The sequence below is a fragment of the Hemicordylus capensis genome, chromosome 4, assembly GCF_027244095.1.
Source record: "Hemicordylus capensis ecotype Gifberg chromosome 4, rHemCap1.1.pri, whole genome shotgun sequence".
NCBI lineage: Eukaryota > Metazoa > Chordata > Lepidosauria > Squamata > Cordylidae > Hemicordylus > Hemicordylus capensis.
The window spans coordinates 216,517,879-216,541,259 of NC_069660.1; the positions used below are offsets into that span (position 1 = coordinate 216,517,879).

Here is a 23,381-nt window from a genome sequence, read left to right on the forward strand (position 1 = left end):
TTAACAAGCCAACCAAGAAGCAAAGAGACTACAAGCCAATCGGAAGGCAGTGCTAGAAAACCAATAACCAAGAGAAAAACAGGCCTTCGGAATGGCACTCGAAATGTCAATGTTTCGATTGAAACAGGGTGGTTCTGCTCTGAGCTCGAAACAGACTCTTTAAAAACAGGTTATGTTTTGAGCTCGAAATGGCCCGTTTCAAATCTAAATGTTTTGCGGTCAAAATGTTCTGCACATCCCTAGTACAGATCTTTCAAGGATTACTTGAAATATGCTCAAGTAGTTTAACAGTTCATCTGCTCTTGCGTGTGTGTGAAAATCCAAGTACCAGGTGGATATTTCCTTTATGTGGCATTTTTTTTTTTAGCTTTCCTTGAACTTATGATATTTTGGGAAGTGTTACTAGGCTGATGGCTTATATGAGTATATCTTATTTACCTTCCTATTTGTGTATTCTATTTTTGATATTGTTTCCCTTAAGAGTTTGATTTTCTTGTGTTGCGCTAATCCATGTGCATGTTGTAACAAGTTCTGGTAAGAACTAATCTGCCTACTTTCTTTTCACTATAATCTTAATTGATAATTGCCATCTTCACAAGTTAGCCTACTTGTGCCTTAAATGTTCATGTGCCCTCCAACTTGAGTTGGAGTGGATGACATCATCACAAACTATGCCTTTGAGCCTTTGTGTCACTCAATACGACTGCACCAAATTTGGTTCAAATTGGTGAGACAGTCCACAAGTTAGCTCACATGTTCCTCAAATGTTCACTTATCCGCCATCTTGAATCAGGGTAGATGAAAAGAGACAGCTTTGGGAGGACATGATAGAGGTGTATAAAATTAGGCATGGAGTAGAGAGAGAGTAGACAGAAAAATTTGTCTCCCTCAGGGGTGTCATCTCCAGGGGTCATCCCATGAAACTGAAGGCCAGGAGATTTAGGACCAACAAGAGGAAGTACTTTTTCACACAACACATTATGGAATTCTCTGCCATGGGATGTGGTGATGGCCACTAGTTTGGGTGACTTTAAAAGAGGTTTAGACCAATTCATAGAGAGCAGGTCTGTCAATGGCTGCTAGTCTGGTGGCTATAGGCCACCTTGATCCTCAGAGGTAAGATGCCTCTAAATACCAGTTGCAGGGGAGCAACAGCAAGAGAGAGAGCATGCCCTCATCTCTTGCCTGTGGGCTTCTCAGAGGCATCTGGTGCGCTACTGTGTGAAATAGGATGATGGACTAGATAGACCTTGGGCCTGATCCAGGAGGGCTGTTCTTATGTTCTTATGACATCATTAAACTAAGCCATTGGGGTGTCCGCATTTGTGTCACACTACAATTTTACCAAATTTGGTTCAGATCAGACAGTTGACAAGTTAATATCCTTGCACCTCAAATGTTTGTCTGCCATCTTGAATTGGGGTGGATGACATCATCACACACTACACCTTTGCGTTGTCCCTTTGTGTGGTTCATATTGGCCCAAGCATTGCAAAGTTGATAGGGGGAACACACACACCGGCAGAATGCTGGGTGATCTCATAAGCTTATTTTTGATAAGGAAAGTGGGCTAAAAAGGGTTTCATGTAGTGCAGTCATCTTGTACCATACTTCAGACTCAAAGAAATCAAGATTAAGCAAACTTTCTCTTTATTTATAGAATGCTTCTGCAGCTAATACAGCTATTTCATGCTCTTCCTCTCAATCTCTTAAACTATTCACTCCACCCTTTCACTTCCTGTTCTTCCTCTCAACTCTTCCTTTCTGCTGCTGCTTCTAATAAAACATATTATTACACAATGAGAATGATAGGTCCCTGTACTAAAGGGTTTGCAATCTAACAATGGACAAAAGGGACACAGGGATAAATGGGGGAAGAACATGTGACTATTTTTGAAAACATAGTTAAGATAAATTGCAGTATAGAATGAAGAGCAAGAAGCTGGACCAAAGACTTCTCAGAAAGGTGGGTTTTGAGGAGGGAGCTGAAGGAAATAAATGTAATATACTTTGGAGATGCCTTGGGAGGCACTTCCAGGTATAAGGGACAGCGGTGGAGAAAGTCCTTTAAGGAAGCAGGACACCTTTGGATGGCTGGAGATGGTGGAGCTCAGACAAAGGTAGGAATAGGTCAGGGTATGAGATCTGGTGGGAGGGTGCAAGATTGTGGAGAGTTTGGGTTATTACAAAATCCAGAAGCAGACAGAAGGTGAGTGTAGAAAGAGGAAAATTATATGGTCAGAATTACTAGAGAGGTGAGTAATTTTTGCAGCAGGCATAGGAAAGTTGAAGGTGGCCCTGTTGTAAGATTTAAGGATGAGCAGGGGTGCTGGCAGCCACCCGCCTTTCTTTTTTCCTTTCCTCTTTTTCACCACTGCTGTCTGTCTGTCTGTCTGCCTATTTCCTTTGTTAGTGGCCTGCGCGCCTGGCAGCCTTTGCTGCCAGCCATCTAGTTGCCTTCACTGCAGTCATGGCATTGCTGGCACTGAGAACAAGCCTCCCTTAAATGGGCTGCCTGTTCTTGCTCAGAGTAACATTAGAGAGCACTGAATGTGGAGAGGCAGCTGGTGGCCCCAAAGCAGCAGCAGGGCAGTGGCAGCCCTGGTATGGCCACACTTACGGTCCCTATGCCCCTGTTTTGCAACAAAGTTCTAGATAGAGGTGAGGAGACTGAGATGAGACAATTGAAGACCAGAATAGGCTTGTAAATAATTACCTGATTGCCTAAGGAGAATAAGATTTTCCATCAGGTGATCAGACAGTGAAATGTAGAGAATATATTTCTTTTTGTTAACCCACAGATGATTAGCATAGCTATATATGGGCTGGTGCCATAGTAAAGGTTATTAACCTTTGTGGACCTATATGTAGGGCTGCTTAAAAAACTCTCTTAAACCCATGTGGAACTTAATTATGGCTTCCTAGGTATTTCTAATCAATGTATTCAGAAGATTCTATGCCTATCTGTCAGCTTCTGTAAAGATGCACTGGTATTTTTACAGATTACTAAAGTTACCTCAGGTTGAAGAGGAAGGGGTGCAGATGAGACTTGTATTGGACTGGGTAGATGTGGAGGATGCAGTGAAGAAGTGTGTATTAAGCATGTGGATTTTACTTGTGGAGTTGTAAAGGATTAAATAACCTTAGAAGCATGCTGGAAACTGCTTTGTACTTATTTACATACTGTTCTGATTGTGACTTAATTGGTATTTAACACCTGAAATTTGTGGAGGAGGGGGGAATGGCTGCAGTTATAGAGACAGCAGAATGGGACTTGGGGTGGCGGGTGTAAGGAGAATATAGAACTTTCAGTCCTGACCACTTTGTCCATGCTTTACAGGTAGACCTAATTATCCGCAAGGGTTTCATTCCCACAAATTAGCATGGGTAATGAAACCACAGATAACGAAGTATTGCAGTAAATGGGATTGCAGGGGTTAGGTTCCTAGACTCTGCAAACAGCACTTTAAAACAGGCAAAAACGGGCCAAATGCCTACTGTGCTCCACGGGCCTTCTGCAGTGCAGGGATGCCCCTGCCCAGTCCCAAAGTCCCTGAAATGCCACCAAAAAAATCATGTTTTTAAAAAAACACAAATGAGCCACAAAATGGCTCTTATCCAGAAAATGGTTATTTCTGGCTATCCCCAACATGTGGATACATGAGTTTAACCCTTCCCCCTGCTTTCCCCCCATGTATGCCAAAGTCGAGTGTCTATTACCTCACTGCAGATATGCGAATCCGCAGATGGTGAATCTGTGGAAAGAGAGGTTCTCCTGTATAGATAGTCTACATTTCTTCTGCAGAAACCTCATTTCAAATAAGATATCAGTTTGATTCTAAATGAGTCTCTGTAGTGATCAGCCACCCCTCCCTCTAAAGAATTAACAGGGAGACAATCCTTGTCTTGACTGATACGCTGGTGAACTCTAGGGTAGCCAATCAGTACACCAGGTGGGTGGTACCTAGTGAGGGGTTGTGGGGAATTCTGAGAACAAGAAGTACAGGTCTTTGTTAGGAGAGATGGACATGTGGCCATGGAGGATGGCTGCAGGAAAATGACTCTGCGGATCCTTGAAGGATAGGGGAGGAAGCTTGAATTCTCTTCTGGAGTTTAGTGACTTCAAGGAAAGGAAGCCTGAGCTTTGGCTTCGGGAATTTTAGTCTAGGGAAAAGATTGTTTAGTCAGACTTTGCGTTAGAATTTTTGTTTCTTTGGTGTGTGTTTTGCATATTATTTATTAACTACATTTTTATACCGCCTTTCTGCCTTGACAAAGGCACCCAAAGTGGTTTACAATATTAATCATATTCCTGATACGGTTTTTATTATAGTTTACCTGCAACGTAATTGAAATAAGAAACCCTAGCCTATGTCCATTCTACCTAGGGCGTTGCAAAAGCCTGTGTAGACATTTAAGCGTGCATTAACGCAACCTATTTTTGTAGTCTTACTAAGTATTCTTAACTGTATCTAAAAGCTAGAAAACCTCAAATGGAAGCAGTTTGCAGTAATTGAATAAAACTGTTTTTTAAAAGTTCTTTTCTTTTTACAAGCCTCTCCAAATTGGTTTTTAACTCAAGAAAAAGTGGGGGGCAAAGGGGGAGTCTTCTGGAGCAAGCATGTCCTCAGACATACAGCAGCTATCAGTTTTCACATCCCATGTAAGCTTACACGTGGAAGGTTTTTTTGTGTATGAGTGAATTTGCCCAGAGGGACCTTGGATTACAACACCCAATCCAGTGGTCCAGTTCTCTGCAAGTTTTAGGGTGCTTGGTGGGAGCAAGTTGAACCTTCCGGAAATTACAGGATAGTTTTAGGAGAAGCCTAGTCAGGCAGCTCGGCAGGGGTGATTCAACATTTTCTTTCCCTCCCGTGAGCTTGCTCTGAGACAAAGGCTTTAATCTGCTACAGTCTCCTAGCTTTATGTTGAATAAATAAATTCTCGCTGTTCAAGTGGATCCTTGGTTGTGTGAAAGCATAGCCACAGCATAGTTGAAAACAACTTACTGAATGTTAAAATGCAACACACCTGTGTTCCTCCAGGTGGAAGCTTGGCTTTGGCTAATATAAATAAGGGGGTGTGGGAAGGAAGTAGCTCCTGAAAAATGTGGGGGGAATTGTCCCAGATGAACCTGCTGGTAAAAAAGATATCTTTTGCATCTTTATTAGAATCCATTGCTGTTAGCAGGGTTCAGTAGTCCTTGTTCTGGTTACACCAGTTCCTTGACTCACAATCTGGGAAGGTCATCTGGCAGATGTTAATATGGCAGACTACCGTAACATTTCTAGTGATGTCGTCGTCCAGGTGAAAGAGTATAGAGGGACCTTGTCTGATGTATTGGTGTCACCAGCTTCACTAATTTGGCCTGTAATAAAAAAAAAAAAAAGCAGAGTATAGTCAGGGACTGGAAACATGGGGTACACTCCTGAGCACTCCTGTGGAAGTGCAGTTCTGTTCTTGCAAAGAAGAGGCTAAGGGTGTGCACCTGCCTTTTTGTGTGTGTCTGTTCTAAACACTAGATACGGCCATATCATTTTGGGTCTGTTATGTCAAAGTACATGATTTAGGAAGGGAGCACACTTGTAATACAGATGATAATGGGGACTTTAATTTCCATAAAATGGAAACGTAGAGCCGAGTGAATCACTGGGCGTACACTCTGACATGGCTGCATCAGGGGAAGCAATCGAGTATGATGTGTGGCAGTGGACACAAAGTAGAGGGAAAGGAATTTGTTTTCCATCTGAATTTGGATCAAAGAGAGGAGAAGCTGTAATGGGATGGTATCTCCTTGTGTGGTTTGTATTGAGAAGCATGCTTGCGGTATTGAACCCATAAAAGCTGGTGAGTATGTCTGAAAATGAACGCTCTAGTGCTGGTGGTGTGTCATCAAAAAGCAGTAGAGACTTGCAGTCCTCCAGTTCACCTAGCGCAGGGTAAACGTCACCATTTCTGCTGTGCACAGACTGCTTTTCCACCTCATAATTAAAAAGATGTTTTCTATGGCTCCATGTTACTGTTGCACCAACAGAAGCTTGATAGGAGCCCCCTAGGTGGTTGGACATCATAGAGAAAGAGCTAGGTTGGGCAGGTACTGGAAATGTTGCCCTTTCAGTAAAGATTAATCCAAGGGCTGCAGCTGCTGCACTTGAACCTACAATAAACATTTGTCCTACAGAAACAGGGCTAGCTTATCCTATATATTTCTTCTTACACCAGCTATTTTGGATGGTCATAGACATGCCTTTTTAGCCCACGTTCCTTAAGGAAAGTAAGGTTATGAGATCATTTGGCATTCTGTGTATGTGTGTCTCCGTGTGTGTGTGTCCCCTATCAACTTTGCAATGCCTGGACCAATATGAACCAAATTTGGTACAGTTGTGGGGGGACACAGGGATACTTCAACAGTGTAGTTTGATTATTTCATTCACCCCAGTTCAAGATGGATGTACATTCACCCCAGTTCAAGATGGATGTACATTTGATTATTTCATTTCACCCCAGTTCAAGATGGATGTACATTTGACGTGCAAGTGGGCTAACTTGTGAGCTGCCTAACCAGTTTGAACCAAATTTGCTATAGCTGTAGGGACACATAGGGACGCCTCAGTGGTATAGTTTGTACTGATTTCATTCACTCTGATTCAAGATGTGGACATGTGAGCATTTCAGGTGCAAATGGACTAACTTCTGGACTGCCAAGTGGACACATAAATGTTTGAGGCCACAAGAGGGCTAACATTTGAACCACCTAACTGATTTGAACCAAATTTCCTAGAAGTGTAGTGAGTGACTAATAGGGACAACTCAACAGGGTAGTTTGTAATGATGACATCCACCCTGATTCAAGATGGTGGACACATGAACAGTTGAGGCATGTGGGCTAATTTGTAGGCTGTGTAATCGATTTGAAGCAAATTTGCTACAGTTGTAGTGAGTGACACATAGGGACACCTCAACAGCATAGTTTGTGATTATGTCATTCACCCCAATTCAAGATGATGGATGTGTGAATGTTTAAGGCTGAAGTGGACTTACTTGTGAAGATGGTAATTATCAATTCAGATTATAGTGAAAAGAAAAAGTAGGCAGATTAGTTCTTACCAGAACAACTTGGATTGTGTGTGTGTGTATATATGTTTTAGAAGGTTGACTTTCTTCCTCTTCTGGTATAGCTTATTTTCATCATCTCCTTAGCCAGCCAACTAAATACTATCGCATTTTAGAACTGTTAACTCCTGGCCCTTCTGAATATGCAGTAGTTGTTGAACCACAGATGGATAAAGATTTTGGCTTCTACATCTGACTAAAACTTGACTTGCTTGTCTCTTTGGATAATTGTTATATCTGGGTAGAGGTAGTGGATGTAGCAAGTGCTTGGGGTACTCCCATAATTGACAATAATTTGTTCTGCAGTAGACCTGGGGGCAAGTAAGGAAGGTTGCAGAACCCAGAAATTATTTGGAGGCTTCACCAATATACTGCTAGACTACCAGGACAGCAGGTTTCTACCTGATTCAGGCCTGTTTTTGCAATTTGGGGGTGATTTGGGTTTTTTTTTAACGGCCTGGGAACCTAACCCTCTCGTTCCCATAGACTCAATGCCTCATTATCCATGGTTTCTTTACCCACGGTAATCTGCGGGAACGGAACCCCTGCACATAATGAGGCCTACCTATATTCCGCCTTTCATTAAAACAATCTCAAGGCGGTTTAGAAAACATTTAAAATAATATGACTATAAAACAGTTACACAATAAAAATATTAAATTGGAATATAAAAATATAAATCTAATCAAAAGTTTAAAAAACATACACAATAAAACCATAAAATAAAGAGCAGCAGCAAAAAAACCACTCATATAAAAAGCCTGGATAAAAAGCCAAGATTTAACTTGATTTCTAAAAACTGTGATGGACACTGAAGAGCAGATGCCCACCGGGAGAGCCAGGGGTGTAGCTATTAGGGATGGGTCCGGACCGGTCCGGAGGCCATTCTAAAGGCCTCCAGACTGTCCGGACTGGTCCGGACCTGGCTGGTTCGGTTCGGATGGGGGGGGTTCCTTTAAGGGCGGGGGAGGGTTTACTTACCCCTCCCGCCGCTTTCCCCCCTCCAGCACGCGTATTGTATGTAGTAATTGTGGTGGCAGGATACCTCCCTGCCGCCCCTTCTCCCTCTTCAGTGCAAAAGGCTTCACGGAGCCTTTTGCGCACGAGTTTCACGTCTCCCCGAGGGGTAAGTAAACCCTCCCCCGCCCTTAAAGGAACCCCCAACAAAGTGCCAGACCGCAGTGCTGCGGTTCCGTGCACACCCCTAGTAGCTGTAATTGAGCGGATAGGTTCAAAGGACCCGGGTGCCCCAGCTCCACCTCTCCCTATTTTCTTCATTATCTCCCTCATGCCGAGGGGCTACCAGGGAGAGGGGCGAAGATGGGCCCCTCTTGCTGTTTGTTCCTAGTAGCAAACAAAGAGCAATTTTGTTGCAAAGTGCAGTACCTCCCTTCTCCTTGCAGGGTGACAATAAGGGAGGCGAAAAGAGAGTTTGAGGAACATTTAGCTAAAAGTATCAAGGGGGATAACAAAAACTTGTTTACATCTGAAGCAGGAAATCTGCCAGGGAGGCAGTTGGACCATTAGACAATGAAGGAGTGAAAGGGATTATTAAGGAGGATATGGTTGCAGAGAAGCTAAATGAGTTCTTTGTGTCAGTCTTCATGGCAGAGGATACTGAGCATATACCTGTTCCTGAACCAGGCTTTTCAGGGATGGAGGCTAAAGAACTGAGTCAGATAGAAGTGACAAGAGATGTTCTCACATAACACTAGAACCAGGGGTCTAAACTGTCTGGAAAAACTGAAAACTAACAAATCGCCAGGGCTGGATGACATGCATCCAAGAGTCCTGAAAGAACTCAAATGAGAAATTGTCGACCTCCTTGCTAAAATATATAACTTATCCCTGAAATCAGGCTCTGTACCAGAGGACTGGAAAGTAACCAATGTAACACCAATTTGCAAAAAGAGATCCAGGGGCGATCCAGGAAATTATAGGCCGGTTAGCTTAACCTCCGTTCCAGGCAAATTGATGGAAAGCATCCTCAAGGATAATATTGTAAAACACATAGAAGGATGGGTCCTGCTGGGAGTGAACCAGCATGGCTTCTGCAAAGGGAAATCTTGCCTCACAAACGTTTTGGAGTTCTTTGAGAGTGTCAACAAGTGTATGGATCAAGGTGATCCAGTTGACATAGTATACCTGGACTTCCAAAAAGCTTTCGACAGAGTTCCTCATCAAAGACTCCAGAGGAAACTTAACAGTCATGGGATAAGGGGACAAATACATGTGTGGATTGCTAACTGGTTGAAAGAGAGGAAACAGAGGGTAGGTATAAATGGAGAGTTTTTACAATCGAGGGAAGTAAGAAGTAGGGTCCCCCAGGGGTCTGTATTGGGACCAGTGCTTTTAAATTTATTCATAAATTATCTAGAAGCAGGGGTAAGCAGCGAGGTGGCCAAATTTGCAGATGATACCAAACTCTTTTAGGTAGTGAAATCCACAACGGATTTTGAGGAGCTCCAAAAGGATCTCTCCAAACTGGGGGAGTGGGTAACAAAATGGCAAATGCGGTGGGAGTGGGTAACAAAATGGCAAATGCAGTTCAGTGTTGGCAAGTGTCAAGTGATGCACATTAGGATGAAAACTCCTAACTTCAGGTATACGCTGATGGGATCTGAGCTGTCGGTGACTAACTAGGAGAGGGATCTTGGGGTCGTGGTGGACAGCTTGTTGAAAGTGTCGACTCAAATGTGCAGCAACTGTGAAGAAGGCCAATTCCATGCTAGGGATCATTAGGGAAGGGATTGAAAATAAAACGGCTAATATTATAATGCCCTTATACAAAACTATGGTGCGACCACACTTGGAGTATTGCGTAAAATTCTGGTCACTACATCTAAAAAAAGTACATTTTAGAACTGGAAATGGTGCAGAAGAGAGCAACCAAGATGATCAGGGGCCTAGAGCACCTTTCTTATGAGGCAAGGGTACAACACCTGGGGCTATTTAGTTTTGAAAAAAGACTGTGGGGAGACATGATAGAGGTCTATAAAATCATGCATGGTGTGGAGAAAGTGGATAGAGATTCTTCTCCTTCTCACATAACACTAGAACCAGGGGTCATCCCATGAAATTGATTGCCTGGGAATCTAGGACCAACAAACGGAAGTACTTTTTCACACAATGCATAATCAACTTTTTCACACAATGCGTAAACAAGATGTGACAACCAACAACCTGGATGGCTTTAAGAGGGGTTTGGATAACTTCATGGAGGAGAGGTCTACCATTGGCAATAGTTGGAGGGCTATAGGCCACCTCCAGCCTCAAAGGCTGGATGCCTCTGAGTACCAGTTGCAGGGGAGTAACAGCAGGAGAGAGGGCATGCTCTCAACTCCTGCCTGTGGCTTCCAGCGGCATCTGGTGAGCCACTATGTGAAACAGGATACTGGACTAGATGGGCCTTGGGCCTGGTCCAGCAGGGCTGTTCTTATGTCCTTGTCCACCATGTCACCACTGTGTTCCCACCATTGTGGTTGCTGACGTTCTTCTGTCTCTTGCTGCTGCTATAACTATTCCTAATCCATGGAATGTAGTACAGCTCTGTGTAACCATCTGGTCTACCTTTGATCCATCTGTAAATCATCTGATTCAGTTTTGATTGGTACTTTTCAGATTGTGTTGCCTGAGGCTGTATACAGGTTGCTTTGAGGTCTGAGGCTAACCATCTGTGCACTTCACCTTTGTCCCTTGTGGTTTTTAGGTTTGCTAGGGGTGATTGGAATCTTGGATCTTAGGGGTGCTGGGAAAGACTTCTACCTGAAACCTTGGAGAATCAGTCAGTACTGAACTAGATGGACCAACAGCCTGACTCTGTATAAGCCAGATTCCTATATTCCTATAAGACATGCAATTTAGAAGCACAGTGGTGTTTGTAGTGGCATCTCAGCTCATTTTTGATGGTTATTGATTATTTAGATCATTTCCAATCCAGCTTCCCATTCGGTTTGGTCACCTTTGGATGACTTTTGCTAAGAGATTAATGGAGGGGATATTGCCCTCTTGATTTTCCTGGATATCTTGGTGGATTTTGGTGCCATCAAGCACAGTATGCTTCTGGATTATCTCTTTGTTGGGATTCCGGGGGCACTGTATTGGCGTGGCTGTTATCTTACATTGAGGGCCATACCTAGAATGTGGTGCTTGGGAACTACTGCTGCTCTCAAACTATTGTTTTACAGGATACTGTTCTGCCTCCATGCTGTTTAAAATATGCATTAAACCACTGGGGGAGGTCACTGTCGTAAATCTGTTAGCTCGGCTAACCCAACAGAATTTACAACCCCCTTCAGCACTCCCACTGTGAGTTAACAGAAAGTAGCAGCGAAGCTACGTGAAGGAAAATAAAAGGCTCACAAAGAAAATAGTAAATGAATTAAGTCCCCTGAACTGAACTAGGTACCCCCCCACTCAACAATAACTGAGTAATAACTGAAAAGAAAACACAGAGCAAGGAATGAAAAAAGAACAAAGGACACCAGAACAAGGAATTAACGGAACAAAGCAGGAAAGCACAAACAAGGGCAAACTGGAGCTCGGAAAAGTTTGGAATTCAAAATAGCACACGGTCTGCGGTCAGCAAAAGTTGCTAACAGCATCTGAGCAATTGACAGACTGCTAAATATATATGGCTCAAGAGAACCAGCAGCCAATCAGGCTTCCCTGAGTCAGCACTTCTGCTTCCTCTCTTGTGATCTCCTGTGCCTGCGTGACTCCCACTGAGCTTTCCTCTTGAGATGTCTTCTCAAGACAGGTGAAATCCCAGCCTCCTCCTCATCAGAAATCATTTCTGGCAGCTGTTATGAATCCTCAGCTCCAGAGTCTGGTCTCCCTGCCAAATCCTGTTGCTGTGCCTCTTAGCCCTCACTAGCAGGCGAATCCTCCCATTCCTGCTCTGACTCTTCTGAGTCAGAAGTCTGAGCCATGACGGTCACCCAAGATTATGGGCTGCAGTGTCACCAATATGCAGATGACTTGCAGATCTACCTGCTATTTGGAGAAAGTGCTTGTTTGGATGAGGGCAAAAGCTGAAACATAATCCAGATAAATTGGAGGTGCCCTGGGTTGGAAAACATGCCAATCTGGGTGGAGATTGCACTTCACTTGAAGGGTGAAGCCTGCAATCTGGGGGTATTTGTGGACCTGGCATTATTCCTCATTTTGTCAGTATTCCCAAGTGATATTAGTTGGCCAGAGTACCTTTTATCAGCTTCAGTTAGTATGCCAGTTGCAACCCTACCTGCTAGAGGTGGACGTGACTTCAATCACCCACACACTGATAACATGCAGCCTGGATTGCTGTTATGTGCTTTATGTGGGGATCCCTCTGAATTTTCTTCAGATTCAGTTGATGTGGAATGCAATTGCAAAAATCCTAGTAAGAACACTACAGTATGTTAGCATGAAAACTCTTCTGCACACATTGGTTTCCAATTAACTTCTGAGCCTTATTTAAACTTTAAAGCCCTACGTGGTTGTGGTCCAGATACCCTGGAGTGCCTTTACCCATACAAACATGCCTGGCATTTAAGGTCAACTTTGCAAGTCCTGTTCTTTGGCCCATCGTTATTGCTGTTTTGCTTGGCAGTGACCCAGGATGGAGTCTTTTCTGTGTTGGCACCATGGGTCTGGATGCCCTCCTGGCAATATTTGAGAAAGCTGCAAAGACCTCAAGGAAGATGTCTTTTAGTTGAACCAGTTCTCAACAATCTGTGTGGTTTTAATCTGCTGATGTTTTGACCTGTGTTTATTCTGTGGTGATTTTTGGTTTTCATAATGTTTTTATTGTGGATTTGAGGAAATTGTAAGATGCCTTGTGAAACCATAGTGTTTGAAAGGCGGAATAACAAGTTACATAAATGTGTATGTATGCTATTTCTCACTTTAGGCTTTCAGTGGGATTTATTTTGAGAGAAAGAGAGCAACTGCCTTTGAATAAAAGACTAAGATGGTGCTTAAAATAAGACTTTGGTTAACTATAGTGCATGTAGCCTTCATGTCCTCTGTACTAGAAGTGTTTAATTTTCTTATTGTCTTACTAAACTGAAAGCAAAAGTAATAAGTAAAACAATTATTTGAATAAAAGGCAAAGATTTGTGGCTTCTCCAGAAATTCAGTACATCTTTCTGCTTATTAGCCATCAAAATAACATGTTCCATATCAGTGCTATGAGAAACTAATTAGATAGTCTCCATGCCAGCCTGTGTATGTCTAATTAAATAGCAGCTTCTAGTAATATTGTATTTGAAGTGATATATTTATAAAATACAAAAGATAAATAAACTATCTCTTATTTCATTTTACAGTTATATGGGAATTGGTCTCTCTGCTCAAGGTGTGAATATGAACAGACTACCAGGTATTTATTGTTGTTGTTGTTTTCAAACATTTGTTTCTGTAACCAGTTCATTTTAATAACTTTTCTAAGGGAGAACAGTAATTGTTTTATAGTACTTGTAGTCTGGGATCCTTGTTGTGATTCTCTGTTTGTTCATAGATATTGGCATGCACTTGTGTCTGCACTGACTCCAGAATTTCAGAAGTGGTTTTGTGCAGGTTGAAGTAGGCTGGTTCTGCAGTAACAAGTGGGGATATTGAAGCTCTTCCTTCTATTTACTAAAATGTGACTGTAGCAGTAATAAAAATACCATCTGTGTGCATCTCTCCCCTAAATGCTGCTATGTTTGCTTCACATTAATACCAGTTCAATTAAGCACACCATCCAGAAGTTAGAAGAATGGACTCTAGGATATCAGTTTTGCATCTGTTTGGTGTGATAAGCTAGAAAAGTCATCCTCCAACACAGAATGCCTGCTTAATTATGTGTTACTTGAAGTGTTACTACTTGCACAAAGATAAACTTGGGGTAGAAATAAGCCAGAGATGTATACTGTGCATGCCACAATTACAGGAGAATGTTTTCCCCATGACCAGCTTTGCCTAGTAAGCCCCCAAATTTCTTTTTAACTTTGAGCTGGAAAAAGTAAGTAAGTAATAATTTATTATGTTCAATGACCAGTCAACATACACACCAAAATATAAATCAGCATAAAACAACACAAAATCAACAGTAAAACTTGATAACACCACATCAGGTTATGCAAAAATCTCAGTTACCACTAAGTTGCTCCCGTCTCAGTTTACAGGCTGCTGCACAGAATCTTGCTGTCCCCGCTGCGACAGCTGCATGTTGATCCACCAGAATATAGGAGATGTAATACTCTTCTCATTGACGAGGCCTATTTTTTTAAAATGGTTCGATCCAGATAGTACGAATGCCTCTACAACAGGCACAGTGTAAAAGAACATGTAAGACAGACTCAGTGTCACCTAACCACATGGACATAGCCCGTTCCTTAGCGGTATCCCCTTAAATCTGCCAACCAAAACAGCTGAAGGCAAGGCATTAAATTGTGCCAGTGAAAAGGCTCTCCTCTGGTTTAAGGTGGTCAAGTGGGTAAGGTATGCAGCTGGCTGGGGGTAGTTTGAAAAACCACCTAAAGTGCTACTGGTGATAACCAGACTTAAATCTACTTGCTTCTCCATATCTGCCACATGCTGCTTAATAATTTCTTTGGCAGCATCATGACCCAAAGCCAATAAATATTGTGGTGAGAAGCCATATTTGCCCAAATTGTCATAGAGGCTCTTGCACCAGGATGAGTGAAACTCATCTTTCAGAATCAAGGGGGCAGGGCCCTGGGGGCAGGCATATAATTTAAGCCAGTGGTTAAATGTACAAAGCCACGCCTGTGCCTCAACTCTGGTCAACCCTGTTTCTAAATGCAAGATAGCTGTTCTATGTAGGACTTTTAAATTTTATTAAAATTCCCACTCCTATCTATACGCATAGTTTTTAGCAGCCCATTACTGTATAAGCTTTCCTCCCTGGTCTTTTGGCATTAAGATATATCTTTTGGATCACTAATCTTCTTCTATATAATTATTTCTCCAAGACGTGCTGGAAAAAATGTGTGGCGGAAATCTTGCAAGAGTTTGAGAGCAGTACAGAAAATGGCAGAAATCTTGCAAGAGTTCACAAGCAGGACATAAAATAAGAAATAACAAGTGCGGCCAGTGGCGCCGCACTGACGGGCGGAGGTGGCCAGTGGGCGGGGGCAGCAGGTGGAGGTGGCCGGCTGGCAGGAGGAGGCTGGCGGCTGAGCCATGCCAGTGGGAGGTGGCGGGAGGAGGCGGAAGAGCGGAGGCGGGCGAGTGGGAGAAACAGGCCAGCAGGAGGAGGCGGCCTGCGGTGGCTGACGGCTGGCCCAAACTAGGGGCACAGATGCTCTGTGCCTGGGCCAGCTAGTATACCCGATTTTGTGTTGTGATCACTGTCTATTTCTGGACACTTCAAAATGATGTATGAAAATTCTAATATAATGATATGTTCACTTTAGGTTGGGACAAACATTCATATGGTTACCATGGAGATGATGGACATTCATTTTGTTCCTCTGGAACTGGACAACCCTACGGTCCAACATTTACAACTGGTGATGTCATTGGCTGTTGTGTAAACCTCATCAACAATACATGCTTCTACACCAAGAATGGACATAGTTTGGGTATGAAGACGACTTGTTAATAATACTTAAATTCTGTGAATACACCTAATGAAATTGTGATAGTGCTCCCAAGACAAATTAATTCGTCAGACTTGTAATTAACTTTGACAGGCAAACTAAAAAGGAGAGAGAGAGACCAAAAGTTCAGCAAGTAATGTTGTGTCAAATCTAGGATGGCACTTGGGTTCTTACATCAAGTCTCTTTTCAGAAGCTCTTTGAAGTTTGAGAGCAAATTTTTTGAAATGTAATATACAGTCACTCACCTGAAAGAAAAGTAGTAGTCAGATTTAAGGCAGAGCCTAGTAATAAGATTTATTTACTTACTTAACATATTTTTATACTGCCCAAAACGTGCATCTCTGGGCAGTTTACAAGAAAAAACAGAAAAGTTAAAACATTAGTTAAAACAAATAAGTGACAAGAACAAAAATTAAAACATTGGTTAAAATATGACAGCAAAAAGTTAAAACATTACAACCATTTAAATTTTTAAAACAATATTTTGAAGCAATGTTAAAACGATTAAAACAGTACAGTGGTCCCTCGACTTACGAACTACTCGACATAAGTATTTTTCGAGTTACAAACGGCAGTTTTAGATCCGGTTTTAGATGCGGTTTTTTCGACTTACAAATTTTTAGATGGGGTTTCCTCGACTTACGAATTTTACATGCAGTTTCCTTGACTTGCCTGCCTGTTTACTGCCTGTTTATTCTTGAAAAGAAATGTTCCTGTGCAGTTTGCAAGCCTTACTGGGGGTCTGGGTCTTTTTTCTAGGCTCCGGAACGCAGTAATCCGTTCCCAATGCATTCCTATGGGAAACCGCTTTTCGACTTACGAACTTTTCGACTTACAAATGTGCATTCGGAACGGATTAATTTCGTAAGTAGAGGGACCACTGTATTTAGTTAAAAGCCTGGGTGAACGGATGTGTCTTTAAAAATTGTTTAAAAATTGTCAGAGATGGGGAGGCTCTTATTTCTGCAGGGAGTGAGTTTCAAAGCTTTGGGGCAGCAGCGGAAAAGGCCTGTCCCCAAGTAGCCACCAGATGATATAGTGGCAACTACAGGCAGACCTCTCCTGATGATCTCAATATGCAGTGGGGTTCATGTCGAAGAAGATGTTCTCTTAAATACTCAGGGCCCAAGCCGTTTAGGGCTTTATAGGTTATAACCAGCACCTTGTATTTTGCCTGGAAACCTATCGGCAGCCAGTGTTGGCAGTATTGGCAGCAGGGGCGTAGCTATAATTGAGCAAAAGGGTTCAAAGAACACGGGCCCCCAGCTCCTGAGGGCCCTCCAGCGCTATTTTCTTCATTATCTCCCTCACTCTGGGGAGCCGCCAGAAAGAGGGATGAACACGGCCCCCCTCTCCCCAAGCTACACCCCTGATTGGCAGCATAAGTTGTGTTATGGCTGTCTATAGAAGGTCTGTGCAAATATTTGGCTTCAAGTACCCAAAGTTGAATGATCCACACAGCTGCCCTGGCACTGCACAGAGGTGATCATTATCACCACTCATCTCAGTGTCCTGCTGTGCTTTTCTCAGTGCTGGTGGAGCTCCTTAAAGAGAAACTGAGCCCCAGCAAGTCTGGGAAGGGGAGCACTGGCAAGTGAAGTCCTTTCCAGTGCTTTCTCTCTAGAGCTCTGCGGGAAAGCACTGTTTTGTAAACTGCCCAGAGAACTTGTGTTTTGGGCGGTATAGAAATGTATTAAATAAAAGGAAAGGAAAGGAAAATAAATGAATGAATGGACCCCACTTCCAAGTGATCACTACGTGCCTTCCTAGATGTCACTGAGGCTTCACTGGAGCTGGGAAACATACAACAGTGCATGGAGTTAAACAGTGGGATTGCCTCCATGTGGTGCTGCCAGGCTGTACAGATTATTCAGAGCCAAATATTTAGACAAGCCTAATCTAGAAATTGGAACTCATTTTTAACTCTTCTGTAGGCCTGATATTTCCCCAAGGCAAAAGTTGTTCTTGACAGAGTTCCATGTTTTTACTAGTCTCCCCCTCCCACTGCCCCCTGTGTTCACCAGGAAAATGGAGAACTAATTTAATCTACTAATTAGAATAGTGGAAGGAGATTGTTGTTTGGTAATACCTTTTCAGTGATATGATCTGATTAATCTGGATTGAGATCTGTTGAGATCCATAAAAATGGGTAATGCTCCTGTGCAGGACGCTTGCGGTAGAATGCTGTAGCTCGTCGAGGTGACTGAGCCCCGCCAACACACCTTCAGGGTTCTGTTTAAAGGTGTGCTGGGCGCCTGTTCTTCAGTTCTTTTCTGACCACCGCTGTGTTCAGTCCTCAGGCTATTGCTCCTCATTAGTTAAGTTCTTCTTTCTGAGTTTATCTGCAAGATTTAAAATATTGTACTGAATTTATTGGTTTTGACTTGGAAACAGCTTCCAAACTTCGCTGTTTTTTTTTTCCAAATTTGGAATGGAATTTGACTACGAGTTGGAATATCCTAAAAATGGCTGAGGAGAAACTGAGCTTCAAGAGGTGCACTGGCTATAATGCCAAGCTTCTCCCCAAAGATCTCTATGACTTGTGCTTAATCTGTCTGGGAGAAGAGCACAATGTCTCTTCATGCAAGATATGCCTGTCTTTCTCAAAGCAGATGAGAAAAAAATCGGGCCTTGTGGCTTTGCGCAATCATCTTTGATGAGGTGCTAAGCCCTTCAACATCGGGAGAACCCTGCCCTATGACCTCATCATCGACTTCGAAAACTTTGATGTCGACATCTAAGCGTCCTTCTACAAAAACACAGCCAGCAACATTGACCTTGGCTTTGGCATCATATCAAATCTCCAAAATTTCTTCGAGGTCTGCTCCCCCTGCAACACTGGAGTGTTCGAAGTCAAAACGAAAACATTTGGGATTGGAGGACCCTCCCTCTTCCCTGAGAATAAAGAAATCCAAAACAGTGGATTTAACTAAGGAAAGGACACAATCTCCTTCAGGTCTTCAGAACATGCCCTTGAAATCCTCGACCTCTGATGTCGGGATCAACAAGCATCACTCAACAACATCGAGAATTTTGACTTCTAAAGAAAAGGAGTAACCAGCATTGGAAACATTGAGTGTTTGATGTCGACTGCACATTGACATCGAGAGCCCTCCCACTATCTCCGGCTCCTACACCAATAAACTCTTTGCCTCTGTCGACACCTGCAGATCAACATTGAGAGACGCCTTCGGTATTGACCCAGGTTCTTAGGACTCCAAAAGTGTGAGTTTCTCTTCCAACTTTAAACACGCCAGTTCTATCGGCATCGAGGTTGGTGACTCCTCATTGTCAGACTGAGATACTAACTTTCGATGTCAAGTGGGAGGACAGGGAAGTGGTATTGGACTCTACCACTGCTCACACCTTGCTTTCTATTCTCGATTCCAGCTCCAGCACTCCCTTGACATCAGCATTCAAAGGTCCCCCCCACCCCCCAATCACTGGAAGCAGGAACTCCTGGGGAATCAGTTATAACATAGTCCTTGGGCCACAAAACACCAGGTACACTAACTGTTGCCCATTAGATAGACCCCTTGCCATGACATGTGTGTGGTTTTGCTCATTTATTGGCTGTGGGGGCAACACTGGCATTGGCAGCTATGAGGACTAGATCTTGTGGTTTCCCCTACGACTTTCAAGAGGATCAACCCTGGAAGTCTATTTACAAAAGCCTGGAGGTTAGGACACAAACACTAAGTATTCCAACTCCACGAAAAACTACTACTATTGAAACACAAACATACGTACCACCTTCTCTGTCTCATTCACCTTCTGATCACCATGGTTCTTCTGACTTGGAGTCTAAACCAGATGACCCAGACAACAGAGTTGATCCTCCAGTTGATGTGGCTCCAACCACTCTTGTCTCCCCTAATGAAATGATTTCATATCTTCATCATGAAATCTGAACTAGCCACTATTAATGACCCCATCTATAATTTTATGACTAGGTCTGAATCAACTCAGCCCATGGCTCTGCCTGTTCTCCCAATCATTTCACGAGCTGCACAATGTGCATGGGAAGTAATACATACCTCAACCCCCACATCTAAGCAACTGGAGAGTTTATATTTGGTACAGGTGAAAGACCATGACTATCTTCTAAAGCATCCCACGCCTAATTCCCTAGTCATCAACTGTGCTACATTGTCATCTTCTAAGTCTGGTCACAGACATACTACGCCTGTAGACAAAGAGGGGAGAAAAATAGACTTTTGGGGAGAAAATTTTATTCCACTTCGTGCCTATCTGTTAAGATAGCGAACTATTCAATGTGCACAGCAAAATATACTCATGGCTTATGGGAGGTTTTACAGAATGCTGTGGAGGTCCTCGCTCTGGAAGAATTTAAAAAGCAATTCCAAGACACGTTGGATAAATTGGCAGCACTTATCTGCCAACAATTAAGCATTGCAAAACACCTGGCCAAGTCTGGATCATGCTCTTTGGCGGCTGCAATCTCCCTGCGAAGGCACACATGGCTTTGCTCTACCAATCTGCAGTGTGACATGAAAGAAAGAATTGAGGGCTTATCTTTCAATGGTAAGGGCTTCTTCAGTAAGGACACTGACTCCACCATGGAGAAAAGGAAAAAATCGAAATTCACCATTAAAACTTTCACCGTGTCAACATCTGCCACCTCCTATGGCTCCAAATACTGTCCTTATTCAAGTCAGAAATCCACATTTAAACATCAGGAACACCGTGATTTTAGGAACCCACCTTACCACAAGTGTCCATTTCACGGCAAGGGGAAGTCAAGCCAACCCCAGCATACAAAACAGACTGAGCCTCAGAAACATCTTTGAGGTTCAGACCCACCCACTGTCACCGCTAGACTGCCTCCTTCTCCCGCCACCAGGGGCCACAACATCTTGGCAAGTGAGAAACACCAATCTCACAAACACTCTTCTCTCGCCAGTGACCAACATCAAGCTAGCATGCCATGCCCCCGCATGGCACCACATAACATCAGACTGCTGGGTTCTAAAGATCATATCTTCAGGCTACACCATAGAGTTCAGAACAACCCTGAAATTTACAGGGATGAAGTTCACTCAACCCTCCCAGGCGTTATTAGAAGAAGTGAAAGAGCTATTAGCCAAAGGGGCTATTGCCCCAGTACAGTGGGTGCACAGACAGGAGGGGTTTTACTCCAGATACTTCTTGATCCCAAAGAGAGATGGTGGCATATGGCCTGTCATGGATCTACACCACCTGAACAAATTTGTCACTGTGCAAAAGTTCTGTATGTTAGCGTTACAAGAGATTCTACCTTTTCTATACCAAGAGAACTGGCTTGTGAGCTGGATCTCAAGGACACATGCTTCCACATTGGCATCAGGGCACGACACAGAAAATATCTGAGGTTTGCAGTAGGAAATAAAGTGTACCAATACGCAGTCTTACCCTTTGGACTTGCCACCGCCCCCAGGGTATTTACAAAATGTATGGCTACAGTGGTTGCTTGCCTGCAGACCCAGGGCATATTGGTCTATCCTTACTGGACGACTGGCTTCTGGCTTCCAAAAACAAAGAAGAGTTACTTTCTCAGACAAAATATGTATTCTCTCTCTTCTAAGATTTGGGGATCCAAGTCAGTTGGAAAAAGTCCAATATAGAACCAGTTAGTGTAATCAACTACATTGGAGCAGTCCTAGACACAGAAACCAGGAGGGCATATTTACCTCAGGAATGCTTCCAGGGCATCAGGGACCTGGTTCTTCATTTCCAGCAACATTCATCTCAACCAGCACAACTAATTCAAAGACTCCTAGGTCTTATGACATCCTGCAACACAGTGGTGCGATATGCCTGGTTAAAGATGCACAAGTTGCAACTTTGGTTTGTGTTGGTCTTCCACCTGAATGTGGATCGTCAAGGCCTACGTCTAGTGATCCCAGATTAAATTCTTCGCTCACTTACCTGTTGGTCAATGGGCAGGAACCTGTTGGAAAGGGTTCTTTTTCAAATGATGACTCCTTCGATCTGGCTAACGACAGACACCTCTCTGCTAGGCTGGGAACCCCACTGCAGAGTACATCAGATACAAGGCAAGTGGACCCTTCAACAAAAACAATGACATATCAATTTCCTGGAGCTTCTGGCTGTCTTCAAAGCAATGAAAGCCTTCCTACCACTTCTACAGGAAAGCACTGTACAAGTGCAGTTGGACAAGACCACTAGTGATGTGCATGGTCCGGACCGGCACCGAGGGGGGAATCTCCCTTTAAGGGCGGGGGGGGGGGTAGAACCTACCCCTCCCGCCACTCTTCCCCCTCCGGCGCTGTAGCGTTAAGTGAAGTTTTTGGGGCGGCAGCGTTCCTCGCTGCTGCCCCTGCCCCCGTCATTTGTAAAGCCATCGTAAGAGCACTCTTAGAGCAGTACACATGCGCTGCTCTAAGGAGGCCCTAAAAGAAAGACGATGGATAGAACTTATAACAGCCCTTAATAATAAGGATGAAGCCAGTTTCTGGCGCTTAGTATCCGGGGTTAATTCGCTCCCTAGACAGATTGCAATTCTGGAGGAAAGATGGGTAAACCATTTTACTAAAATCTATGCTGCCCCACAAGTACACTTAATCTCTCCATTTCGGCCCAGCATCCCTCCGGAGGAGTTGCCTGTATGGCCTCCAGTTACCACTGAAGAAGTGGAGGATTTGATTGGACAGCTAAAGAGAGGCAAATCCCCAGGAAAAGATTATATCCCCCCCCGACTTTTTAAGGGCCAACGCCAGTTGGTGGGCTCCGCTCTTAGCTTCCATGTTCACTTACATAGACCAAACAACAAATATCCCGAATGGCTGGGGACAGGCAATTGTCGTCCCAATATACAAAAAAGGCCCGCCTGATGACCCGTCAAATTACAGGCCCATAAGTCTATTAAGTGTAATTGGTAAGTTATACGCTAAACATCTAAACTCCAAATTGTTGGACTGGATGGAGAAAGAAACCGTTCTAAAACAAGAACAAGCTGGGTTCAGAAAAGGGAGATCAGTGATGGATCACTGTTTGGTCCTCCAATATTTAATAGAGAAATACGTTGAGGGCAGAAAGGTGCCATTATATGTCGCCTTTATAGATTTCAAGAGCGCCTTTGACTCAATATCCAGGGACGCTCTCTGGAAGAAACTCGCGAATTCCTCTATCGATAAGAGATTGTTGACCCTAATATATAAACTGTATCAGAACACAAGTCTGAGAGTAAAATGTGATTATAATGGCCATTTATCCAGAGAGAGGAAGTGGGGTCTGGCAGGGATGCATATTAGCACCAGCTCTTTTCAATTTCTATGTAAACGGCCTAATCACCCATCTAAGGCAAGCTGAAACTCACACACCAAAGATAGGGGATAGGTGTTTACCTATCCTCATGTATGCAGATGACATGGCCTTACTGTCACAAACTAGAATCGGCCTAAAAAGAGCGCTAGAATGTCTGAGTCTGCACTGCAAAGAGGAATCTTTGGAAATGAATTACACCAAAACCAAAACTGTGAGATTTGCAAAGAAGCAACGGATCTTCAGATGGTCTATACGCGGAGCCAGAGCAGAGCAGGTGAAGGCTTACAGATACCTGGGCGTGGTGTTCCAGTTCAATGGGGGTACTTCTATGCACATCAGTGCTGTTAAAATGAATGCCACCCAATCTTCTATGGCAATTAGGAAATTTT

The 23,381-nt window shown here is 43.4% G+C and overlaps 1 protein-coding gene across 2 annotated transcripts in view; it reads left to right on the top strand.

Moving 5' to 3' along the window:
• The window catches only part of RANBP9 (RAN binding protein 9), a 69,467-nt gene that overhangs the window by 20,885 nt on the left and 25,201 nt on the right, over positions 1-23,381 (top strand). For both annotated transcript variants that reach the window (XM_053250841.1, XM_053250840.1), the window contains exons 3-4: positions 13,425-13,477; positions 15,519-15,686. In XM_053250841.1, the coding sequence (XP_053106816.1) occupies positions 13,429-13,477; positions 15,519-15,686 (217 nt within the window). In that variant the 5' untranslated portion in view covers positions 13,425-13,428. The remainder of the gene's footprint in view (positions 1-13,424; positions 13,478-15,518; positions 15,687-23,381) is intronic.